Source organism: Copadichromis virginalis, linkage group LG20 (genome assembly GCF_057382275.1).
Source record: "Copadichromis virginalis isolate Kocher_CV1m ecotype Utaka linkage group LG20, C_Virginalis_male_GT1.1, whole genome shotgun sequence".
NCBI classification, from domain to species: domain Eukaryota; kingdom Metazoa; phylum Chordata; class Actinopteri; order Cichliformes; family Cichlidae; genus Copadichromis; species Copadichromis virginalis.
Window position 1 is genome coordinate 16,270,267 of NC_140637.1, and position 22,718 is coordinate 16,292,984.

Here is a 22,718-nt window from a genome sequence, read left to right on the forward strand (position 1 = left end):
CAGTGCTCATGTAATGATTCATGTGCTTAATCAGCTTGGTTGCTATGATACTTGAGAGGAGCTACCATGTTGTGAAAAAGCAGGCAGTTGGCTAGTAGTTCAACAGTGTTATACCCTTGTGGAGCTCCTTCATGATCGCTATTGCTCTGCCTTGTGTTAGTCAGTCCAGATGAGTACCTGCTTTTAGCAGCCTATTTAGTTGTGCCACCAGGCAATCATTGAATGAATGTCTTTAGCTTCTTCAGCCAGTAGGCATTGTTAGGACCTGGTGCTCTCCAGCTCTTCTTTCTGGAGTTTTTGGATGCCGGCCTTTGTGAAGGTGACTGATTCTTGTTCTGGGAGGTTATTTTGGTCTGCTCTTAGTCCATGATATTGATATTGTGTGACACCTTTCTTATACATATTCCTCCAGTACTGCTCAGTCACAGCTCTGTGTGGGTCTGATCTTCTACTACTGTTTCTTTGCAGTGGGAGTACACCTTTTCTGTGATGCATCTCTTCAGCCTAGTGGCCAAAGCTGTGAGCCTTTTTTGATGGTTTCAAGAACTTTATTTATAGATATCTTGTTGTATTTCTTATTTGTCCAGGACCTGTCTCTTACGATGCCCTTTTCACCTCTGTTAGCCGACTAACATCCTTCTAGTCTTCCCTGAGTTTGCTTTCTAGCCTTCTTCTTTTTTCTACATGCATTTTTAATCTTATATCCAAGTGTGGCAGTGGCATATATGAGCTTACTGGTGTCTGTGATGCTGGTATTAGAGATGGTGAGCAGAGCTCTGTTCTCTGTGAGGATCTCCTCTGATGAGACTCAGGGAGCCGGGAGAGTTGTGCTCTTGGTTGTGTGGCTACATTAAGTCTGCCCACAATCTTCATCCTCAGCCCAGTAGATGCATCATCTACAGTTACACTGCTCTCTGCCTGAGTTAGCTCATCATATTTATATGGTTAACTGCTCCCATTGTGCTGTAGTCTCGGGATCTCGCAGCTTTGATGGTAGCCTCCGCTTATTGATGTTCTTGCAATGAGCTACAGTGGGGCAAAAAAGTATTTAGTCAGCCACCGATTGTGCAAGTTCCCCCACCTAAAATGATGACAGAGGTCAGTAATTTGCACCAGAGGTACACTTCAACTGTGAGAGACAGAATGTGAAAAAAAAAAAATCCATGAATCCACATGGTAGGATTTGTAAAGAATTTATTCGTAAATCAGGGTGGAAAATAAGTATTTGGTCAATAACAAAAATACAACTCAATACTTTGTAACATAACCTTTGTTGGCAATAACAGAGGTCAAACGTTTACTATAGGTCTTTACCAGGTTTGCACACACAGTAGCTGGTATTTTGGCCCATTCCTCCATGCAGATCTTCTCGAGAGCAGTGATGTTTTGGGGCTGTCGCCGAGCAACACGGACTTTCAACTCCCGCCACAGATTTTCTATGGGGTTGAGGTCTGGAGACTGGCTAGGCCACTCCAGGACTTTCAAATGCTTCTTACGGAGCCACTCCTTTGTTGCCCGGGCGGTGTGTTTTGGATCATTGTCATGTTGGAAGACCCAGCCTCGTTTCATCTTCAAAGTTCTCACTGATGGAAGGAGGTTTTGGCTCAAAATCTCACGATACATGGCCCCATTCATTCTGTCCTTAACACGGATCAGTCGTCCTGTCCCCTTGGCAGAAAAACAGCCCCATAGCATGATGTTTCCACCCCCATGCTTCACAGTAGGTATGGTGTTCTTGGGATGCAACTCAGTATTCTTCTTCCTCCAAACACGACGAGTTGAGTTTATACCAAAAAGTTCTACTTTGGTTTCATCTGACCACATGACATTCTCCCAATCCTCTGCTGTATCATCCATGTGCTCTCTGGCAAACTTCAGACGGGCCTGGACATGCACTGGCTTTAGCAGCAGAACACGTCTGGCACTGCGGGATTTGATTCCCTGCCGTTGTAGTGTGTTACTGATGGTGACCTTTGTTACTTTGGTCCCAGCTCTCTGCAGGTCATTCACCAGGTCCCCCCGTGTGGTTCTGGGATCTTTGCTCACCGTTCTCATGATCATTTTGACCCCACGGGATGAGATCTTGCGTGGAGCCCCAGATCGAGGGAGATTATCAGTGGTCTTGTATGTCTTCCATTTTCTGATGATTGCTCCCACAGTTGATTTTTTTCACACCAAGCTGCTTGCCTATTGTAGATTCACTCTTCCCAGTCTGGTGCAGGTCTACAATACTTTTCCTGGTGTCCTTCGAAAGCTCTTTGGTCTTGGCCATGGCGGAGTTTGGAGTCTGACTGTTTGAGGCTGTGGACAGGTGTCTTTTATACAGATGATGAGTTCAAACAGGTGCCATTCATACAGGTAACGATTGGGGGACAGAAAAGCTTCTTACAGAAGACGTTACAGGTCTGTGAGAGCCAGAGATTTTCCTTGTTTGAGGTGACCAAATACTTATTTTCCACCCTAATTTACGAATAAATTCTTTACAAATCCTACCATGTGGATTCATGGATTTTTTTTTTCACATTCTGTCTCTCACAGTTGAAGTGTACCTCTGGTGCAAATTACTGACCTCTGTCATCATTTTAGGTGGGGGAACTTGCACAATCGGTGGCTGACTAAATACTTTTTTGCCCCACTGTACCGTCTGACTATCTTTTGACTTTCATTCCTCTTCTCTCCAGAGCATACCTCCACCTTCTTCCTACGGTCACTACAGATCACATCAAATGTTATCTGCAAACAACATGGTCCACAGAGACTCCTGCTTCAGCTCATCTGTCAGCCTGTCCAAGTACAGAAATCTGCTGTGTGTGTGTGTGTGTGTGTGTGTGTATATATATATATATATATATATATATATATATATATTTATATGTACATAAACCAAAATAAATCAGAAGTTTGGTTAAAACCACTATTAATGATGCACTGATATTCAGGGTACCTGCGATGTGTCAAGAAGCTGCCGTTAGCATGACCAGAACCGTCACAGCCTGGTGTTGGGCAAGATGGGCCCTCGGTCTTGAAGGCCTTCCAAGAGAAGGGTGTGCCATTTAGAAGACCTTCCTTCTGCCGGCGTGCTGCTAGTGGACATCCATAAGCACTGCGATGAGTGGCGTACTTCCCACTGATGTGGCCCAGGCTATCACAGCCAGGAACAGGACATCTGTAGCCAGGCAGAAAACACTGTCAGGCTAGTTTGGCTTAGGCTAACACAAGACATTTTAAATTTGGTACATGAATTTAGACAATGGCCTCTGAATGGGTTAAAGTAGACAAATGTGTCATTTATCCCATTTGTCCAATCATTGAAATCCTTTCCATTTTTCTACAGGAAAGAATAAAGGCATAGTTTTAAAATAAGTAAGATATTATCCTCTTCACAGGGTCAGTGTGCTGTCCTGTGACAGCCCTGAAGGTGGTGTAAGAACTAAAACTCCATCATTCATCTGAATCATCATAATTCATCTTCTGATACTTAATATCTTGGAAATTAGATTTTTAATCTCAATGAGATTTTTTACCTGGATAAATAAAGGATTAATAATAAAAAAACAATATCTATAATACATTTCTTTTGAGCCAAAGTAAACCAAATTATAATCTAACACACACATGGTGCTAATGAGCTATTGTTGCAAACCTGAGCAGCTCAGAATCTTCTTTGTCATCCTTGGTAGGGGTTGATTTGACTCCACTTTTCTTGGCTCGGGGGCATCCAGACAAACTGGCACAGAGGAAGAAAGTGGACCACACAGAAAAGACAAAGCTTTGCTTAAACACAGGCTAAATAAAATTCTTTAAAAGAATAACCTCAAAAAGTAAAAAAGTCATTTGAATATTTTGAAACATGTAAGCTAATATGGGTGAAGCTGATTCTGTTTAATGCGCATTTTAACAGTTTACAAGGACTCAGTACATTTACAGTGAGTTTATGTGAACATTATATTCTGTTAGCTTAATGTTTGTCACTCAATGTCAGCTTCTGTCTTAGTGAGACTGGTGGACTGTGTAAGCAGTAGGGACCAAGAAAATAAGTCTACACACAGACTTTTTTTTATTATTGCCAAAGTGTGACATAAACACACTGAGTAACTGATGTAGTCTGTAACGAATATGTGATTGGGGAGGCAAACTCTCACCTGCGATGTGAAGCATAGTTTCCAGTGATGTGGCCTGATCCGTCACAACCTGGAGTTGGACACCTGAGACAAACACACACACACACGCACGCACACGCACACACGTGCACTTATTCAATTTGCAAATTTAAATTATTAGCACATTGCTGGCAAAAATGATTTTTTTCCACCAGATTACTTAGAATCAATTTTTTTTGTTTCCAATTTTTGATATATTGTATTATATCAAAAATATTAGTATTTTATATTAGTTTAAAAAGGAGAGCAAGGACAGAGCTGTAGCTGTGGAGGTGAGAGACGGGAGAAAGCACACATACTTTAGTTCTGCTGTGTGGGCAGCCATGAGGGTCCGAAGTGATTTATCAGCAAGAGGACAGCCTGACAGACTGAAAGATAGGTTAGAGAGAGAATGTCAGAACACCAGACAGATCAGAATGTCTGAGTATGAGTGAAGGAAAGAGCCAGAACCTGAACTAGACTTCAGAGCCAGGACAGAATTGAGCAGGATACACAGCAAGGACAGAAATGGTATTATTTTAAATTCAAGTAGTGTCATTGTTAGCTTCCCCTAAATATGTTCTTTGGCATAACCAGAGTCATCTACTCTGAATGGTGTAAGTTGTAAATGTAACAGTCTACTGTTTGCTGAAACATCTGAAAGGTCTCGTTTGTTCAAATGAAGAGAGAATGAAGGGAAATCCTCAAATGTTTCACTGCGTATCCTCTACATATAGTAACCATGTATTAGTTTTCAAAGGAGCTTGCAAAGAAAAGCGTCTGGACTTCTTTAAGTTGCTTGAAGACGTTTCACCTCTCATCCGAGAAGCTTCTTCAGTTCTAAGGTAAAATGGTGGGGAGTCCCAGATTTAAACCTAGTGGGAGTATCCCCCCAAAGAGGGACAAAAGGACCCCCTGATGATCCTCTAATCGCCTGAACCAAAGTGTGAAAATGGGTGTCGGTCCCAATCAGCCAGGGTTTCGGGTGAGCTCATTGTGAAACCTGGCCCCACTTTATCATGCGAATTGCTGAGGTCAGATGGCCCGGGATGTGAGTGTTCGTTAAGGCGTCTGGGGAGGGAACTCAAAACTGGATTATAGATGGCAGACAGTTGGTGTCGTAAACCACCGCCTCTGTTCAAAGATGGTCGCTCACAGTGGAACTTAGAACTGAAGAAGCTTCTCGGATGAGAGGTGAAACGTCTTCAAGCAACTTAAAGAAGTCCAGACGGTTTTCTTTGCAAGCTCCTTTGACTACGATGACCCGGATGACTGAGAACCTCCACAGACATGTATTAGTTTGTTTTCAAAGGAGCTTGCAAAGAAAAGCGTCTGGACTTCTTTAAGTTATTTGAAGACGTTTCACCTCTCATCCGAGAAGCTTCTTCAGTTCTAAGGTCAAATGGTGGAGAGTCCCAGATATAAACCTAGTGGGAGTATCCCCCCACAGAGGGACAAAAGGACCCCCTGATGATCCTCTAATCACCTGAGACAAGGTGTGAAACTGGGTGTGGGTCCCAATCAGCCAGAGTTTCGGGTGAGTTCATTGTGAAACCTGGCCCCACCTTATCATGCGAATTCCTGAGATCAGATGGCCCAGGATGTGAGTGGGCGTTAAGGCGTCTGGGAAGGGATCTCAAAACTGGATTATAGATGGCAGAGAGTTGGTGTCGTAAACCACCGCCTCTGTTCAAAGATGGTCGCTCACAGTGGACATAGGTGGCTTCTTTCACTCCTCTTTCAAAACCATCTGTCCTCTCTGTCCAAAATGTGAACATTGGCATCCTCGAAAGAGTGTCCTTTATCCTTAAGATGCAGATGGACTGCTGAGTCTTGTCCTGTGGAGGTAGCTCTTCTGTGTTGTGCCATGAGCTTGTGAAGTGGCTGTTTGGTCTCTCCAATGTAGAGGTCTGAGCATTCCTCGCTGCACTGTACAGCATACACCACATTGTTAAGTCTGTGTTTTGGCGTTTTGTCTTTCGGGTGAACCAGTTTTTGTCTGAGCGTGTTGCTGGGTCTGAAATACACTGGGATGTCGTGCTTGGAGAAAACTCTCCTGAGTTTTTCTGATACACCGGCTACATAGGGGATGACAATGTTGTTGCGTCTGTCCTTCTTATCCTCCCTCGCTGGTGTCTGATCTTCTTTTCTGTGCCTCTTTGCTGACTTTAAGAACGCCCATTTAGGATAGCCGCATGTTTTGAATGCTTCCTTTACATGTGTGTGTTCCTTCTTTTTTCCTTCAGGCTTAGAGGGAACATGTTCTGCCCGGTGGTGTAGGGTCCTAATTACTCCAAGTTTGTGTTCCAGAGGGTGATGGGAGTCGAACAGGAGGTACTGGTCCGTGTGTGTGGGCTTCCGGTAAACTTTGATGTTGAGGTTGCCGTTCTCTTCAATGTGCACAGCGCAGTCCAGGAAAGGCAAACAGTTGTCCTTTGTGTCTTCCCTGGTGAACTTGATGTTTTTATCCACAGAGTTAATGTGCGCAGTGAAGGATTCCACTTCTTGTGTCTTGATTTTGACCCAGGTTTCACAATGAACTCACCCGAAACTCTGGCTGATTGGGACCCACACCCAGTTTCACACCTTGTCTCAGGTGATTAGAGGATCATCAGGGGTTCCTTTTGTCCCTCTGTGGGGGGATACTCCCACTAGGTTTATATCTGGGACTCTCCACCATTTGACCTTAGAACTGAAGAAGCTTCTCGGATGAGAGGTGAAACGTCTTCAAGTAACTTAAAGAAGTCCAGACACTTTTCTTTGCAAGCTCCTTTGACTACGATGACCTGGATGACTGAGAACCTTCACAGACATATTAGTTTGTTTCATTACGTGAGGTCAGGTGTGAGAGGTCCCAGTTGTCTGTGCTAATGTGCTGGACAAATACTGAAGCAATGAAGATACAAATTTTACACGAGCCATTTCATTACAACTGAAGAAACTTTTTCAATGTGTGTACCATGCTACCCCTGCCCCCCCCCCCCCCCCCCGAGACCCCACCCACAAAATGGGAATCTATGTAAAACCTAAATAAATAACAATAAAATTCCAAAGCTATAAACAATTTGAAAAAATGTCTTTAGCTGAGAGCTGTTAGAAAAACTAGTTTTAGTTATTTGCAAAAAAAGGAGATAAGAAATAGAAATCTCTTAAAAGTTACACTTAGTGACACTTTTCATTTCACAATTCAAACATTTTCAGTGTGGTGCTAGATTGCAGCCAAGTATGTGGTTTAGTATTGTCTTGCTGACATAAACAAGGCTTTCCCTAAACCTAGCAAACATACCTGTGTGGGGTCACAGTGGGTAGATGTGGGTGAACTGTGAGACTGTGTTGGCTGGGTTTTAAAATCTATTATGGTTGGGTAGGCTAGCCCAAGTGTTCCCCATAGTGAAATTTTGCCCATTTGTGTCCCCCAGAAGGAATTCTGTGGGCACTTAACTGTGTGGACCATGTGTGGGCACACCCCGTTTAGTGAGTGATAAGCATTGGTTTTGTCCTGCTCACACAGCCCCTCAGTTCATGGGCACATTTGCTGGTATATTATTTATAATACAAAAGTAAAGGTGTTTCATATCTTCTCTAAAATAGATGAAAACATGAAATGATAGAACATGTTTAATTACAATGTCAGAAATATAAGACTGAGAGAAGATGACTTATTTAAAACCTCAGTAAAATTAAAGTTATACTTGCTCTAATTGATATACTGCAAAAGAGCTCAACAAGTAAAATATATTAGGCCAGTATCTGAGCATGCTGTAGATCTGTTGCAGGTCTACAGTGGGACACACTGTGGGCCATTCTCTTGTTAGTGTGGGCAGCTCACAGTCAGCCCACATTATGGGCTGTCCCACTGAGGCCCCGCACTGTTGGACCAAGATATGGTTTGCATTTCATGCTTGAACTGGACCCCTGATCAGCCTACTATGGGCCTTAGTAGGGTAGTGAAATGTAAGCCCCGTGGGTCTATTCCTAGTGGCTTTACACAGCCTCAAGGGGGCATGCTGTCATCATCTGGATTGCAGCATATGATCCTAAAAACTTGTATATATCATCTGGCATATTGCTCTCTTTCTCGCACTTTCTCTCATAAAATTGTATAAAAGCAGATCAGAGTCTGGTCAGAGGTTGAATAGACAGGTCATTATTTAGCACTTTTCTTCTTTATCTGAGCACTCAAAGTGCTTTACACAACCTGCCTCAGTCACCCATACACAAGCACTTTTTTCTATGCAAGTGCTTTCTATCTACCACCTACAGGGTGCAATGGCATTACTTCAGGACTGTTTTGGATGAAGTGATTAGAGCATGTTGTATAATATGTGATACATGTGCCCTACACACTATCTTATGGCACTTGGAGAAAAAGATGAGTTAAGCCAGGATTCTGCTTATCATTTTCTCTTTAGTTTTTAGTGCAATCATCCCACAGCTCTCTCTCTGACTGGATTGAACACCTTACTCTCAAATTGGATTTTGGACTTATTGTCATGATCCTGGGTTTTTTGGCCCAGCATTTTGAGTTTTCTTGCGTTTTGATATTATTTTGGATTCTAATTTATATTTAAGTCCACTTTGTTATTCTAAGGATTTATTCTACAGTACCTAGGTTATTCTGTTTAGCCTTTTGATTATTAGATTCCCCCTTGTGTCTTTGCCCTCTGTGTGTCTGTGTTTATCTATGTTGTGAGTCTTTGTGTCTTGCTTCACTCATGTTTCATTCTGCTCCCCCTTGCCTGTCATATTATCCATGTTTCCCTAGTCATGTCTCTGTTTGTCTGTCTGCACCTCTCTGAGTGTGTTCCCATTATTTCCTGTTTTACTTTGGTAGTCTCCTACACCATGTTTTGCTTGCCTCTCTTACTTTGAAGCTACCTTGTCTCATGTGTAATGTTTAACTGTACATGCTCCATCTCATTGTGTGTAATTTGCCCCAGCTGTGTTCCCCACGAGTTTCCTGTTCCCTCGTAATTCCCTGTATATTTAAGCCTTTTGTTTTCTTCTGTCCAGCGTGGTGATCTCTCTCATTCCTGGCTGTGTGAGTCTCTATGTGTTAGTTTATAGATGTACCAGTATAGTTTTGTGTTATTTCCCCTTTCAGCAAATAAATCTGTCCTATCTTGTTCAAGCTGCACCACAGTGGTGCACCTTGTCAGCTCGTTGGTATGTTGACTGGTTAACTGACAGCAAGGCTCTGCGACTTTTGAACTGAGGATGGATGGTAAGGATGGATGTTAATGCCTTTCTGGAGACCATTTTCAAGGACACAGTAAGATGTATGCCCTCTGCACTGGGAGACACACCTCATACCCCCATCATTAAAAAAATCAGCACCACCCAGAATTTACAATAGCTTATTTCCACAGACAATAAGACTGTTAAACTCACTGTGATATGCAGAACAAAGCCACTTTTGGAAATAGGTATAGTGAAAATGCCAACATTTTATCACTATTTAATCAAAACACCCACAATGAATAGCAAAATAATTGTTTTACCAAAATTTTAAATCCCTCACACAAAATGCTATTTCTATTTTGTTTGAAGTAATTATTTTATCAGCAGTTTCTCAGTTCTTTTTTTTTTTTTTTTTTTTTTCTTGTTCAGTGAGAGAAATCTCACTCATTATGTTTTAGGTTTGAATAAGTGCATTAAAGTCAGGTTCAGTGTTTGAGGTGGAAATAAGAAGGACACTCACATCAACAGCAAGGTCCGCCTTCCCTTCTGCACCTGAGAGCTCAAGGATGTCCTTGCCTTCCTTTTCACAAAACTAGCACTGACTTACAATAACACCTCCTGTCACGATCCTGGGTCTCTGACCCAGCGTTTTCAGTTTACGTTTTGAGTTCTTAAGTTATTCCTTTATTATGTTGAGTAATTGGATTATCTTTTGGTTGCCTTTAGTTTATTTATGTTTCACTTAGGTCTTCTGTGTTAGTCTGTCATGTTTCTTGTCTTCTTGTCCATGTTGTGAAGTTGTATTGTCATGTCTGCTTTCCACTTTGTTTCCTGTTTTATTTTGATAGTCTCGGTCCTATGTCAGTGTGGTCCGCTTTGCTTCCTTTGTCTCAATTAGTGTCAGCTGTTTCCCCATGTGTTTCCACTTCCACTAATCACCCTTGTGTGTATTTAGTATGTGTATTTCTCTCAGGTTGTCTGTTGTTCACGTCATGTTCTCCACACCATGTTTCTAAGTTTCATGTCCAGGTTTTTAATGTTGTTTGTTTTGTTCACCCAGTTTAGGTTAATGTTAGTTTTGCTTCAGTTTGCCTTGCCCTTTGTTTATACCCTTTAACAGCCTCATTAAACATCTCGCTTTTTGTTAATATTCAAGTTTTCTTTCACATTCTTTGTCTGCATTTTGGGTCCTCTTTGCAAATTCATACAGTGTGCTGCCGCATACTGTGACACCTCCTGGTATATAGCACAATGCAAAAACACCAATTTCAGTTCTGGTTTGGACAGCCAATCATAAAACCTGCCGGTTTGTTCCATTTCAGGCCAGGCCTATCTAAGCAGGCAGTCACTTCTATAAAAAAAAAAATCACTATATTTGTGGTCACTTTCACTCTTTAATTGTTTCAGTGTACAAAGATGGAATATCGGGCCTATGTCATAGACATTGCAGCTTTAGTCCAGAGACAAGGAGAAAAGGTCTAGCAAAGATTCAAATGTCTGTTCCCACTCTGCATGAGACCAATTGTTGTACTTTTTTGTGTGTTTAACTTCATAATGTTCATTCAAACTGGAATCCTTAAACACAGCTATCTGCTCTCCATAAACTAAGCAGATGGCTTTACCTGACGTCAGTAAATAAGTACTAAGAAGCTCATGTTTACATTCTTCATAAATGTTTTATTTAATGTGAGCTGATAACTTTGAAGGCCAGCTTCTTTCATAAAACTCTGTTCCAACGCATTTAAAGTGAAGCTGCATTCGCTTGTACAGGAAAAACAAACAGTCTCCTTCAAAATAACAATAAAGTTGTATTGTGTGGTGGCTGGAATATGACAAACTATTTGATCTCATGTGGACTGGCCACATGTTGGATGTGCCACAGATGCTGTACAATGTCCAGGTATGTTTCAAATCATTTCATTCTTACACCTTCACTGCTTACTCAAAAAGTAGGTCCATATTATCCAAACATCAGTGACACAGGGTTCAAAACTGGTCTAACGCATTCTAGGACAAGTGGCAGAAACATTATCTGTTCCCACTACAACCTCACAGAAGTGGACATCGGAGCAGCCAACCTTAAACAAAGAAATGTGATGCTTGTCAAGTATTGATGAAAAAGAACCAGCTGGCCTGTAGTCGTTATCACTTACTGTATCCTCCAATAAAGACAGATTGGTATGGAATGTGCGAGTCACCAGGAAAGAGGGACCAAAGCTATATGTCAGCTGTGGGAATGAGATGGCCTTGCACACTATTCTCCCAATGACTGAAATGTATTTTAACTTAAAACTTGTTATATAACTATGGGAAACCTCTTCTGTTTGTTTATAAGGAAACCCATTAGCTTCCACAACAGTGGTTGCTAATCTTCCTGGGGCCAAAACCATCAAATACAATCAAATAAAATATTACACAATAAAGTGGATACCAAATATCTGCATAATTTGGCTCTTATATCCACAGTAAATGTTTACAATTAAGAAAATATAAGCATATAAATATCAATGACACTGAAATAAAATACACAAATTTCCATTACAAATGACATTGCCCTCTTACAGTATTTACAATGAATTAAAAGCTGCCTAAATAGGCTTATAAGTGATTTTTAAAATTATGAATAGAAGCCAATTCTCTAAGTGCATAAGGCAACTTATTCCACTGAAAAGATGCTCTAAATATAACAGAGGTTTTCAAAAAGTTGCGTTTAACTCGAGGAGTTACTAAATTGCAGTTTGTTGAAAATCGTGTACTATGATTATGTATTTCATCTGGATATTGCAACTGAGCAGAAAAAAATATGGTGTGTTTAACAGTATTGCTTTTTTTTTTAAAAAAAAATACAAGTAAGCCATCGTATAATTCAGCTTGTACAGAAAGCCAAGAAAGTTTATCATGCATTTTATCGATATTTGTATAGTATGAACACTTTAACACTAATCTGGCCGCCTTGTTCTGGACTAACTGAAGTCTGTTCAGAGCTGACTCACTGTTACCACTTCATTGTATCCTAGATGAACATGTTCATTTGTTACTTAGACAAAGTTTACTTCTTTGATTCCACCTTCTTGCATGATTTGGGATATGCATGTTTGCAAATTTGTTGCTGTTCAATAATGTCATCAGTAAGTCCACAGTAAGAGTGTTGCTGTTGAGGGAAAGCAAACAATGTTCTTCATGATTGATGCACCTTCTTCAGCTTGAAATTGTCTTTTAAAGCACTGTTGGTATGTAATCTAAAATCTGAGTTTTGCTTCTGTCAATGAAGAATAAAAAAAATTGGCACAGAGTTTAGTAAAGAAAAAAACGAGCGAGTATTTTCTATGTGTCTTGTGATTATTCATTTTTAAGACATGAGAATGGAGGCTAGAATCTTTTCCAGCTGTCATAGGATGAGAAGGCAGGGTACACCCTTGTCATGACTTTATTCCAAGGCTCTCACGGCAATACAGACAGCAATTCATGCTGATATTTATAGATCTGGCCAATAGGAAGAACATGCCCACACAAGAAACCAGCAGGTGGATATTTCCTCAGTTTTGCCCAAGTTCACCTGGTCTAAGTATAGAGAGGCAACCTGAACCCTTCTGTCATTGTGCTTATTCTGAGGAGAGGAAGAGTTTGGTCTGTCTGCTGACTTCAGCCAGGTATTGGATGTAGAGGGCAGTATAAGTAAATACAGTATTTTGGTAATAATGTGTGAGAAGTTTGAATGCTTTGCTTTTCCTGCAGTGAACACAGCTATAGACACACACTAGGAAAGTCACAGGACTGGATGCCATAAAAGTAATGTGTCAGCAGAGATGGGCAGTAACGTGTAATCCGATTACTTTTTTCAAGTAACGCGTAAAGTAAGGGATTACTATTGCAAATTAGATTACTGTTACTTTCCCATAAGCACGCTGTGTTACTGCATTACTAAACCGTGATTTTGTTTGTAAGAGTGTCTCATGACAACGAGCGTGTGATGTCCGTGGCAGCAACAGACGTGTGTAGATCAACAATGGATAATATGGAGGACGGGAGAGAGTACGACCATGCAGCTTTTAAAGCTTGGAAGTACTCACATTACTTTGAGTTTGATTCCGTAAAAAGGGTAAAATTAAACTTCAAATCTGAGCAAGCACTGAGCACGCTGCCACGGGAATGTGAAATTCACAGAGAAACCCCCAAATCCCTCCACTGACATGACCACTGCGGTGGCAAACCTCCACCAGTCCCACTCCTGCTAAACAGGTGAAAGTAGATTTAAGAGTGGCATGACTTAGTGCTGCTGAATCTTTGATTTGAGTTTTTTCTTTTGCTGTGCATTACTTGGATCTATTTGAAAGAGTGAGTGTACACACATTATTTTATTTTATATGCTGAATATGCAGAAAACAGGTTTAACTGTTAAACAATTTTCTTCAAGTCAAAGACAGTTACATATAATAAAATGTTTGCTCGATGCAATGTGCATAAAGTTAAAAGATTAAAACTAATAAAACAATTTTTAAAAAGAGGCTTTTCCATTTGATTCAATTTTATATGATGGATTATGCAGAAAAATGGGCTGAAAGGTCTATTGCTTTATTACCTATTCAGATTGTGTATCATGTTTTTAAACTAAGTAATAAAATAATAAAGTATATAATTACTGTTGAAAATAAGTAATCAGTAAAGTAATGGGATTACTTTCATGGAGAAGTAATTAGTAACTAATTACTATTTTCAAGTAACTTGACCAAACTGTGTGTCAGTAATGGTGAACAGTGTTCTGACTGCTGTCTGACAGACTTAGTAAAGACAGGCTAATGAGATTTTTCTTTCTTTTTTTTACAGGCCAAAATGAAAGGTTTTTTTTTTGCTATAATCACACTTTGAAAACAGCAGAAGCAAACACTGGACATTACTTCTAAGCTAGATTTGAGGTCTTACCTCCGATGTGATGCGTAATTGCCAGTAATGTGTCCACTGCCATCACAGCCTGGAGTAGGACACCTAGGGTCAAGAACACATTCACAGATCAGTGTAGTGCTTCTACAGACTTTTCAGAAAACAAAAGCTTTCTTGTGCACATATCCTGTGTCTTGCATTGTCTTTTGCTCCCATGTTTTCATTTCATTTCATTTAAATACTCTCCCTCTCTAAAAGAGAAACTCATAATTACATATGCAATAAAGCAAGCAACAAAAATCGACTGGTACTTAACTATAACACTTTTCTTTATATATATATATATATATATTTTTTTTTTTTTGGTTTTTTTTTCCATTTTCACAAATAGTACATAATTACATAACATAATAATGTGTACAGTTCAGAGCCATAAACCCCCCCCCCCCCCAAGCAACCCCCCCCCCCCCAAAAAAACACCCCACAAAGCAATAACAACCCCCAAAACAAAGCAAAAACAAAAACAAACAAACAGACTGAGAACTAAACACAAAACAAAACACCAGCTCAGATCCATCTAAAAAGTAAATAAAGAATATAATACAGTACAATACCTGTGGTCCCAGTAGTACATTGCAGTTTGAACACTCAAGAGAATCCTTGTAACATAATACTAGAGACATCAGGTTCCACATAATTCAAGTATGGTTCCTACACCTTGAAGAATTGGTCTGTTTTTGAGTGCAGTACACATGTAAGATATTCCAATGGCACTAGATCCAACACTACTCTTTTCCAACCTTTAATAGTTGGTGCTTTTTCATTAATCCATTGGAGTAGTATATTCCTCACCGCATAGGTGAGAATACAATACAACCTCCTATTATTCTTGGATATTAACCGCCGGCTGGGGAGACTCAGTATGAGAGACAAAGGGTCCATCTCCAATTTACAACCCAAAATCTTCTCCATTTCAGATAACACATTAGACCAATATTCTTGCAATTTCAAACATGAACAGAAGCTGTGAGTTAGGGTACCAATTTCTGTCTTGCATTTGATGCACATGGGTGAAAGGGTAGGATTATATTGATGTTTAGGGGCAGGGATAGCTCAGTAGGTAAAGTGGTCGCCCCATGATCGGAAGGTCGGCGGTTCGAATCCACTTAACGGCTACCCTGAGGTACCCCTGAGCAAGGTACCGTCCCTACACACTGCTCCCCGGGCGCCTGCTTAGTGGGCTGCCCACTGCTTCACTGAGTGAATGGGTCAAATGCAGAGAAAAACAAGTAATTTCCCCATGGGGATCAATAAAGTATCCATTATTATTATGTCTGCGAAATATGGATATATGCATTCTGTGTATGATTTTTAACTGTATTGTTTTGGTACGATTACAAACTGAGATTGATTTGGCATAACTCCAGACATGTTTCCACTATTCATTATCAATTATTATACCTAACTCCTTTTCCCGTGTGCCTTTAAGCCTCTGTGACATCACTGAAGGTACAGAATATAAAGCCGTAGAAAATATCTTCACAGGTACCTCTTTATCTGTTAAAAATAATAATTTCTTAACATGAGAGACTTCATGACTCTCACTGAAGTTAGTACTGTGCAAGATATAATGCCTTATCTGTAAATAATGGAAAAAGTCATGTTTGGGGAGAGAATATTTCTCAACCATTTGGTCAAATGGCATAACCACATTGTCGGAGAATAAGTCCCTCAGTCTGTGAACTCCTTTGTTCTTCCATTCCTTAAAACCTATATCAAACATCCCCGGTTGAAAGTGAAGATTATTCACAATAGGGGTGAACATAGATGTTAACTTCAACCTTCCCTCAATTCGACATACTGACCGTCAGGCCTTAAGTGTATTAAGTGTGATTGGATTATCACAGCCCGATCTAATATCTTTAAAGTTCTTAAAGAACAGTTATTAAGGGACAGTTAGTCCCTTAATGGATACTTTGAAAGAGAGGTTTCAATCCCCAACCAGATAGAGTGTGAATTATTTGTGACCCAGTCATGAATATAGCACATGTGAGTACTCAATTGATATGTACTAATACAGGGGTGGGCAACTCCAGGCCTCGAGGGCCGGTGTCCCTGCAGGTTTTAGATGTGTCCTTGAACCAACACAGCTGATTTCAATGGCTAAATTAGCTCCTCAACATGTCCTGAAGTTCTCCAGAGGCCTGGTAACGAACTAATCATGTGATTCAGGTGTGTTGACCCAAGGTGAGATCTAAAACCTGCAGGACACCGGCCCTCGGGGCCTGGAATTGCCCACCCCAGTTCTAATATTTGGTAAATCTAAACCCCCTACTGAACCTGGGAGCTGTAGTGTGGCCATCTTAAGTTTTGGTCTGCGTTTGCTCCATATAAAAGAGCTTAGCCAGCTATTCAGATCCTTCATCACCCTATTTGAAATTATAACTGGAATAATTTGAACAGGATATAACAGTTGAGGCAAAATATTCATCTTAACCATTGGTATACGTTCTAGCCAGGAAACAGGTAGGGAATTCCATCTCTCCAAATCCTGCTTTACCTTCTTGAACAGAGGGGCAAAATTTGCTTTATACATTTGTTTAAATTTTGGAGTTATAAATAGTATACAAAATCTGTGGGGGACCTCATGAAGAGGAAAGAAAACAGTCCAGTTGGCACTGAATTAAGGCTCCCAGTTGGCATAGCCTCCGACTTAGTCAAATTTACTTTATAACCAGAAAACTGACTAAATGTATCAATATTTATTTATTTATTTATTTATTTATTTATTTATTTATTGTCATTGTCAGAGAACAATGAAATTGCATTTGGGGCTTCCGTACAACCCGTAAATAAAATAATGAAGAAAATAATAAATACCCCTTAAAACCCAAGTGTAAATATTTAACCCAGTGTGACTCCAGTGCAATAAGACAATCCTTAGCAACAACATGAGAACATGACAAGTAAACATGAGAACCTGACAAGTAAGTTCAGTGCTATTAAGAAGTTGGATATGGTTATTGTCCGTGAGAGGGGGGCAGAGAGTTCAGGAGCCTCACAGCCTGTGGATACAGGCTGTTGGCCAGTCTGGATGTTCTGGCCTGTATAGACCTGTACCTTCTCCCTGAGGGCAGCAGATGGAAAAGGTGGCGCGCAGGGTGATGTTGGTCCCGCAGAATACTGTGCACCCGTCTCAGACAGCGAGTGGGGAAGATATTACTAATCTCTGGCAGACTTATTCCAATAATTCTGCCAGCTTCTTTCACCACCTGCTGGAGTGCTTGCTGATCGGCCTTGGTGCAGCTGGGGAACCACACTAGAAATCCATACGTCAGAACACTGCTGATGGCACAGTTGTAGAAGTTCAAGATCAGAGATCTGGGAATGTGTGCGCTCCGCAGTCTCCTCAGGTAGTAGAGGCGCTGTTGGGCTTTCCATGCAACTGAGGTGATATGGTTGCCCCAGGACAGGTCCTCGGTCACAGTTACCCCCAAGATAATAATGTTAAGTAAAGCCGGTACTGATGTCTTGCATCCAGAGAAAGCACCAAACCGCCCATGTTCCTTTGCTGAGCAGCCTGAATCAGACTGAGAAGGGGCCTGACATTGTTACGGGAATTACGGCCTTTTATAAAGCCTGTTTGCTCTTCTTTAATAATTAGAGGCAGGAGAGTTTCGAGTCGAGTAGCTAATATTTTAGAAAGTATCTTCTGGTCCACATTTAGAAGAGCTATCGGTCTATAAGAGGAACAAGACTCTGCACACTTCCCCTTCTTCAAAATAAGAGAGATATTAGGTTCCCTTACAGTCTGAGGTAATCTATTACGCAAGAACGAATATCTAAACATATTAAGTAATGGGTCTATTAACAGCTCACTGAATTCTTTATAAAATTCTCTACTAAAACCATCAGGTCCTGGGGCTTTTCCGTTCTTTAAAGTTTTTATAGCGTTTAGTACTTCCCCTCTAGAAATGGGAGCATTGAAGGTGGTCTGTTGTTTTGTTGCTATGGTAGGCAGATTGAGCCTGGAGAAGAAATCCTCCATTAATTCCAGTGCGTCAACTGGTTGTTCAGATGTATATAGTCTACAATAAAATTCTTTGAAGATGTTATTTATGGTTTTACTATCATATACACGCTCATTCTGAGCATCACAAATAACTGTAATAACTTGTGTTTCGGATCTTTTCTTGGTAAGATATGCCAAGTATTTTCCGGGTTTGTTTCCATGTTCATAAAATCTTTGTCTACAGGGAGTGCAGAATTATTAGGCAAATGAGTATTTTGTCCACATCATCCTCTTCATGCATGTTGTCTTACTCCAAGCTGTATAGGCTTGAAAGCCTACTACCAATTAAGCATATTAGGTGATGTGCATCTCTGTAATGAGAAGGGGTGTGGTCTAATGACATCAACACCCTATATCAGGTGTGCTTAATTATTAGGCAACGTCCTTTCCTTTGGCAAAATGGGTCAAAAGAAGGACTTGACAGGCTCAGAAAAGTCAAAAATAGTGAGATATCTTGCAGAGGGATGCAGCAGTCTCAAAATTGCAAAGCTTCTGAAGCGTGATCATCGAACAATCAAGCGTTTCATTCAAAATAGTCAACAGGGTCGCAAGAAGCGTGTGGAAAAACCAAGGTGCAAAATAACTGCCCATGAACTGAGAAAAGTCAAGCGTGCAGCTGCCAAGATGCCACTTGCCACCAGTTTGGCCATATTTCAGAGCTGCAACATCACTGGAGTGCCCAAGAGCACAAGGTGTGCAATACTCAGAGACATGGCCAAGGTAAGAAAGGCTGAAAGACGACCACCACTGAACAAGATACGCAAGCTGAAACGTCAAGACTGGGCCAAGAAATATCTCAAGACTGGTTTTTCTAAGGTTTTATGGACTGATGAAATGAGAGTGAGTCTTGATGGGCCAGATGGATGGGCCTGTGGCTGGATTGGTAAAGGGCAGAGAGCTCCAGTCCGACTCAGACGCCAGCAAGGTGGAGGTGGAGTACTGGTTTGGGCTGGTTTCATCAAAGATGAGCTTGTGGGGCCTTTTCGGGTTGAGGATGGAGTCAAGCTCAACTCCCAGTCCTACTGCCAGTTTCTGGAAGACACCTTCTTCAAGCAGTGGTACAGGAAGAAGTCTGCATCCTTCAAGAAAAACGTGATTTTCATGCAGGACAATGGTCCATCACACGCATCCAAGTACTCCACAGCGTGGCTGGCAAGAAAGGGTATAAAAGAAGAAAAACTAATGACACGGCCACCTTGTTCACCTGATCTGAACCCCATTGAGAACCTGTGGTCCATCATCAAACGTGAGATTTACAAGGAGGGAAAACAGTACACCTCTCTGAACAGTGTCTGGGAGGCTGTGGTTGCTGCTGCACGCAATGTTGATGGTGAACAGATCAAAACACTGACAGAATCCATGGATGGCAGGCTTTTGAGTGTCCTTGCAAAGAAAGGTAGCTATATTGGTCGCTGATTTGTTTTTCTTTTGTTTTTGAATGTCAGAAATGTATATTTGTGAATGTGGAGATGTTATATTGGTTTCACTGGTAAAAATAAATAATTGAAATGGGTATATATTTGTTTTTTGTTAAGTTGCCTAATAATTATGCACAGTAATAGTCACCTGCACACACAGATACCCCCCTAAAATAGCTAAAACTAAAAACAAACTAAAAACTACTTCCAAAAACATTCAGCTTTGATATTAATGAGTTTTTTGGGTTCATTGAGAACATGGTTGTTGTTCAATAATAAAATTATTCCTCAAAAATACAACTTGCCTAATAATTCTGCACTCCCTGTAGTAAACTTAAGGTTAAGTTCTTAATCTTGTGTAAAAAGGCTATCTAAAGTTGATCTGACAGCAGATATCTCTTGCAGTAAGGCAGGAGTTGGGGAATCAGCATAAGTACTTTCTTTTGTTTTAAATTCTGTCATTAACTGATTCTGCTTCCTCAATTTCTGCTGCCGCTTATTGGTATAATTTAATAGTTTCCCACAGTAGGGCAGAGTCATTTGTTGACTGCCGGTTGATGTACAAAAAATATCTAAACTCAGTGTTGAAGTAAGATATAAATGTATGGTCCTTTAGAATAGTTGTATTTAACCTCCAGTATTTTCCTCTGTTTACCATATCTTTGAGAGATCCAGCATTACATTGGCATGGCCTGAGATTAGAATACTACTAATTTCACACGATAAGACTAAGTGCAACAATAGCCCTGGTAAAAAAAAAAAAAAAAAAATCAATCCTAGTTTTATTCTCCATACATCTACAAATCTCAAATCTTCACAGATAGAATTAAGTGCCTTAGCTTGTGGTGAGAGAGGCAAAGGCTTGTGGGGGAGCCTGTCAATAACAGGATTCAGTATACAATTGAAATCTCCCCACACTATAGAAATGTCAGAGTTAATCTCAGCGAAGTCTGTAAATACTGTGGTCATAAAATCAGACGAATGAGCAGGATGGTAGTAAACATTCAATATAGAAACAACCATACCCAATAATATTCCCTTGACTATAACATACCTTCCATGCCTGTCCTTGACACACTCTGTATTTGAAAAAAGGGGGCTTTTCCTCACAAGGATTGCACCCCTCTACTTCTTGAGGTAAATGACGAGAAAAATACCTGTCCAATTCCACCTTGCGGTAATTTAAGGTGTTCTACATCATATAAATGTGTTTCTTGCAAAAGTACAATATCAATGTGTTCTTTTTTCAGAAAGGTGAGTATTTTTCTCCTTTTAATACGATTATGGACCACTCTTACATTCCATGTACACAAATGCAGCTGATTACTTGCCATATTATTTAAGTCACCTACTGATAGACAAGTTACTGACGAGTAGTGTCTTCCTGCCTCTGTTCAAGTGAATGAAGCAGCGAAACGGCCTCCTTCGGGGTGTTAAATCTCCTCTGAGTCCCGTTCACCATTACTCTCAAGGTAGCTGGGTATAGTAATGCATAGTCCACATTCATCTTCCTCAGCCGCACCTTTACATCATCGAAAGGTTTCCGTCTTCGAACGACCTCAGCTAATCATTAAAGAAGGAAATCCTAGATTCCTTACATGTGGGGCTGTCCTTGTTAGATCGGTGGGGTCCGAGCCGACGAGCCGCCTCCATCACGCGTTGTTTATCTGCATAGTTGTGAAACTTCATTATAAGTGGCCTGGGATGTTGATCAACGCCGGGCTTCGGTGCTGAGGATCGGTGTGCTCGGTCAAGTTTCAGCCTCCCTGCCTTTGTGTCCATCTGGAGGTACTCCGGGATCCACTTTTCAAGGAACTTAACTGGATCTGGGCCCTCCGTGCCTTCAGGTAAGCCGACTATACGTACGTTGCACCTGCGACCTCGGTTGTCAAGTTCATCTTTATGTTCTAGCATCTCATGTATTTGTTTCTCGAGTTGTGCCAGCTTAGCCTCTGATAATGTCGCCGTGTCCTCCACATTAGCAATCCATTTCTCCGCCTCATTCATTCTGGTGGCGATCGCCTGCAGCTGTGAGGTCTGTTTTTTAATAGCTTCGAGAACAGTAGAAATCTTGGAGTCAATTACTTTAGTAAGATTATCAGTTATTCTATCCAAAGCGTGAACAATACTTGGTTCCATAGAGCCGGGACTAGCAGACATGCTCAGTATCTCCGGTATGGTGCCTAGCTCCTCTTTGTTTTCAGCATAACTGGGAGTTTTCCTCAATGATTTTTTTGTACTTCTGTCCGAGATTTTTAGGAAGTAACTGTTCAGGTTCATGTCAAAACACTCCCCTTTGGAAATTCTGTACTTGACGCCGTTCAAATATAAAGATATGAGATAAATATTAACAAATACCACTGGAGCTCACTCAGCCACAATGTCTACTCTACGGCGCCATCTTGAATTCCCCCCTAACACTTGTCTACTCTGAGTACTCTTTTGTGCTTTTTACTACAAGCTTCATTCACCCAGCCACACACATGTTCAAACCTTGGTGCCCGCTCTAACATTCACACACACCCTCCAGTTGTGAGTCAGGAGCATTGGGAGGAACTTGAGTTCAGTACTTGAGGATACTGACCCACCCATATTCTGCTTGGTAGATGACCTGCTCCATAAGGTGACAGAAAGTGACAAACAAGAGACAGAAACCTTCTGTCGCTTGTTTCTTGCTCACCCTGGCTAAATAATAGAACTTGTGGTCTTCAGCATGCCTGTTGAAAAGCAGAGCAGCTATGAAAGACCACGGGTTTGTTTGTTTATCAAACAATGAGACAGTGAAAGAGGCTATTTTAACAGAGCGTTATATATTTATCAGTGACTTTGTAGATAAGATGAAATTATCTTTATGTTCCTCCCATTATGAAGATGATCACCAGTGTCCTGAGTCATGTATCTCCTTCTCTCCAATAAAAGTGAATGACTTAGTTACAGTAATGGGAAAGATGAAACCCTCATCATCCTCGTTAGAGATCTTGCCTCCTTCTGTCCTGTTTGGAACTTTCACAATCACTTCATTGCTGTCTA

At 40.8% G+C, this 22,718-nt stretch overlaps 1 protein-coding gene and 1 long non-coding RNA gene across 8 annotated transcripts in view; one reads left to right on the plus strand and one right to left on the minus strand.

Annotated features, from left to right (window-relative positions):
* The window catches only part of myt1a (myelin transcription factor 1a), a 70,070-nt gene that overhangs the window by 23,951 nt on the left and 23,401 nt on the right, over positions 1–22,718 (minus strand). For 6 of the 7 annotated variants that reach the window (XM_085443510.1, XM_085443507.1, XM_085443506.1 and 3 more), the window contains 5 exons: positions 14,241–14,303; positions 4,460–4,528; positions 4,143–4,205; positions 3,644–3,727; positions 2,945–3,166 (listed from right to left, as the gene is read on the minus strand). In XM_085443510.1, coding sequence (XP_085299636.1) covers positions 2,945–3,166; positions 3,644–3,727; positions 4,143–4,205; positions 4,460–4,528; positions 14,241–14,303 — 501 coding nt within the window. The remainder of the gene's footprint in view (positions 1–2,944; positions 3,167–3,643; positions 3,728–4,142; positions 4,206–4,459; positions 4,529–14,240; positions 14,304–22,718) is intronic. The other variant, XM_085443508.1, reaches the window with a different exon arrangement.
* LOC146684498 (uncharacterized) lies at positions 70–2,793 on the plus strand. The gene is made up of 3 exons (XR_014917119.1): positions 70–319; positions 469–519; positions 2,682–2,793. It is a non-coding gene; the product is annotated as an uncharacterized LOC146684498 (long non-coding RNA).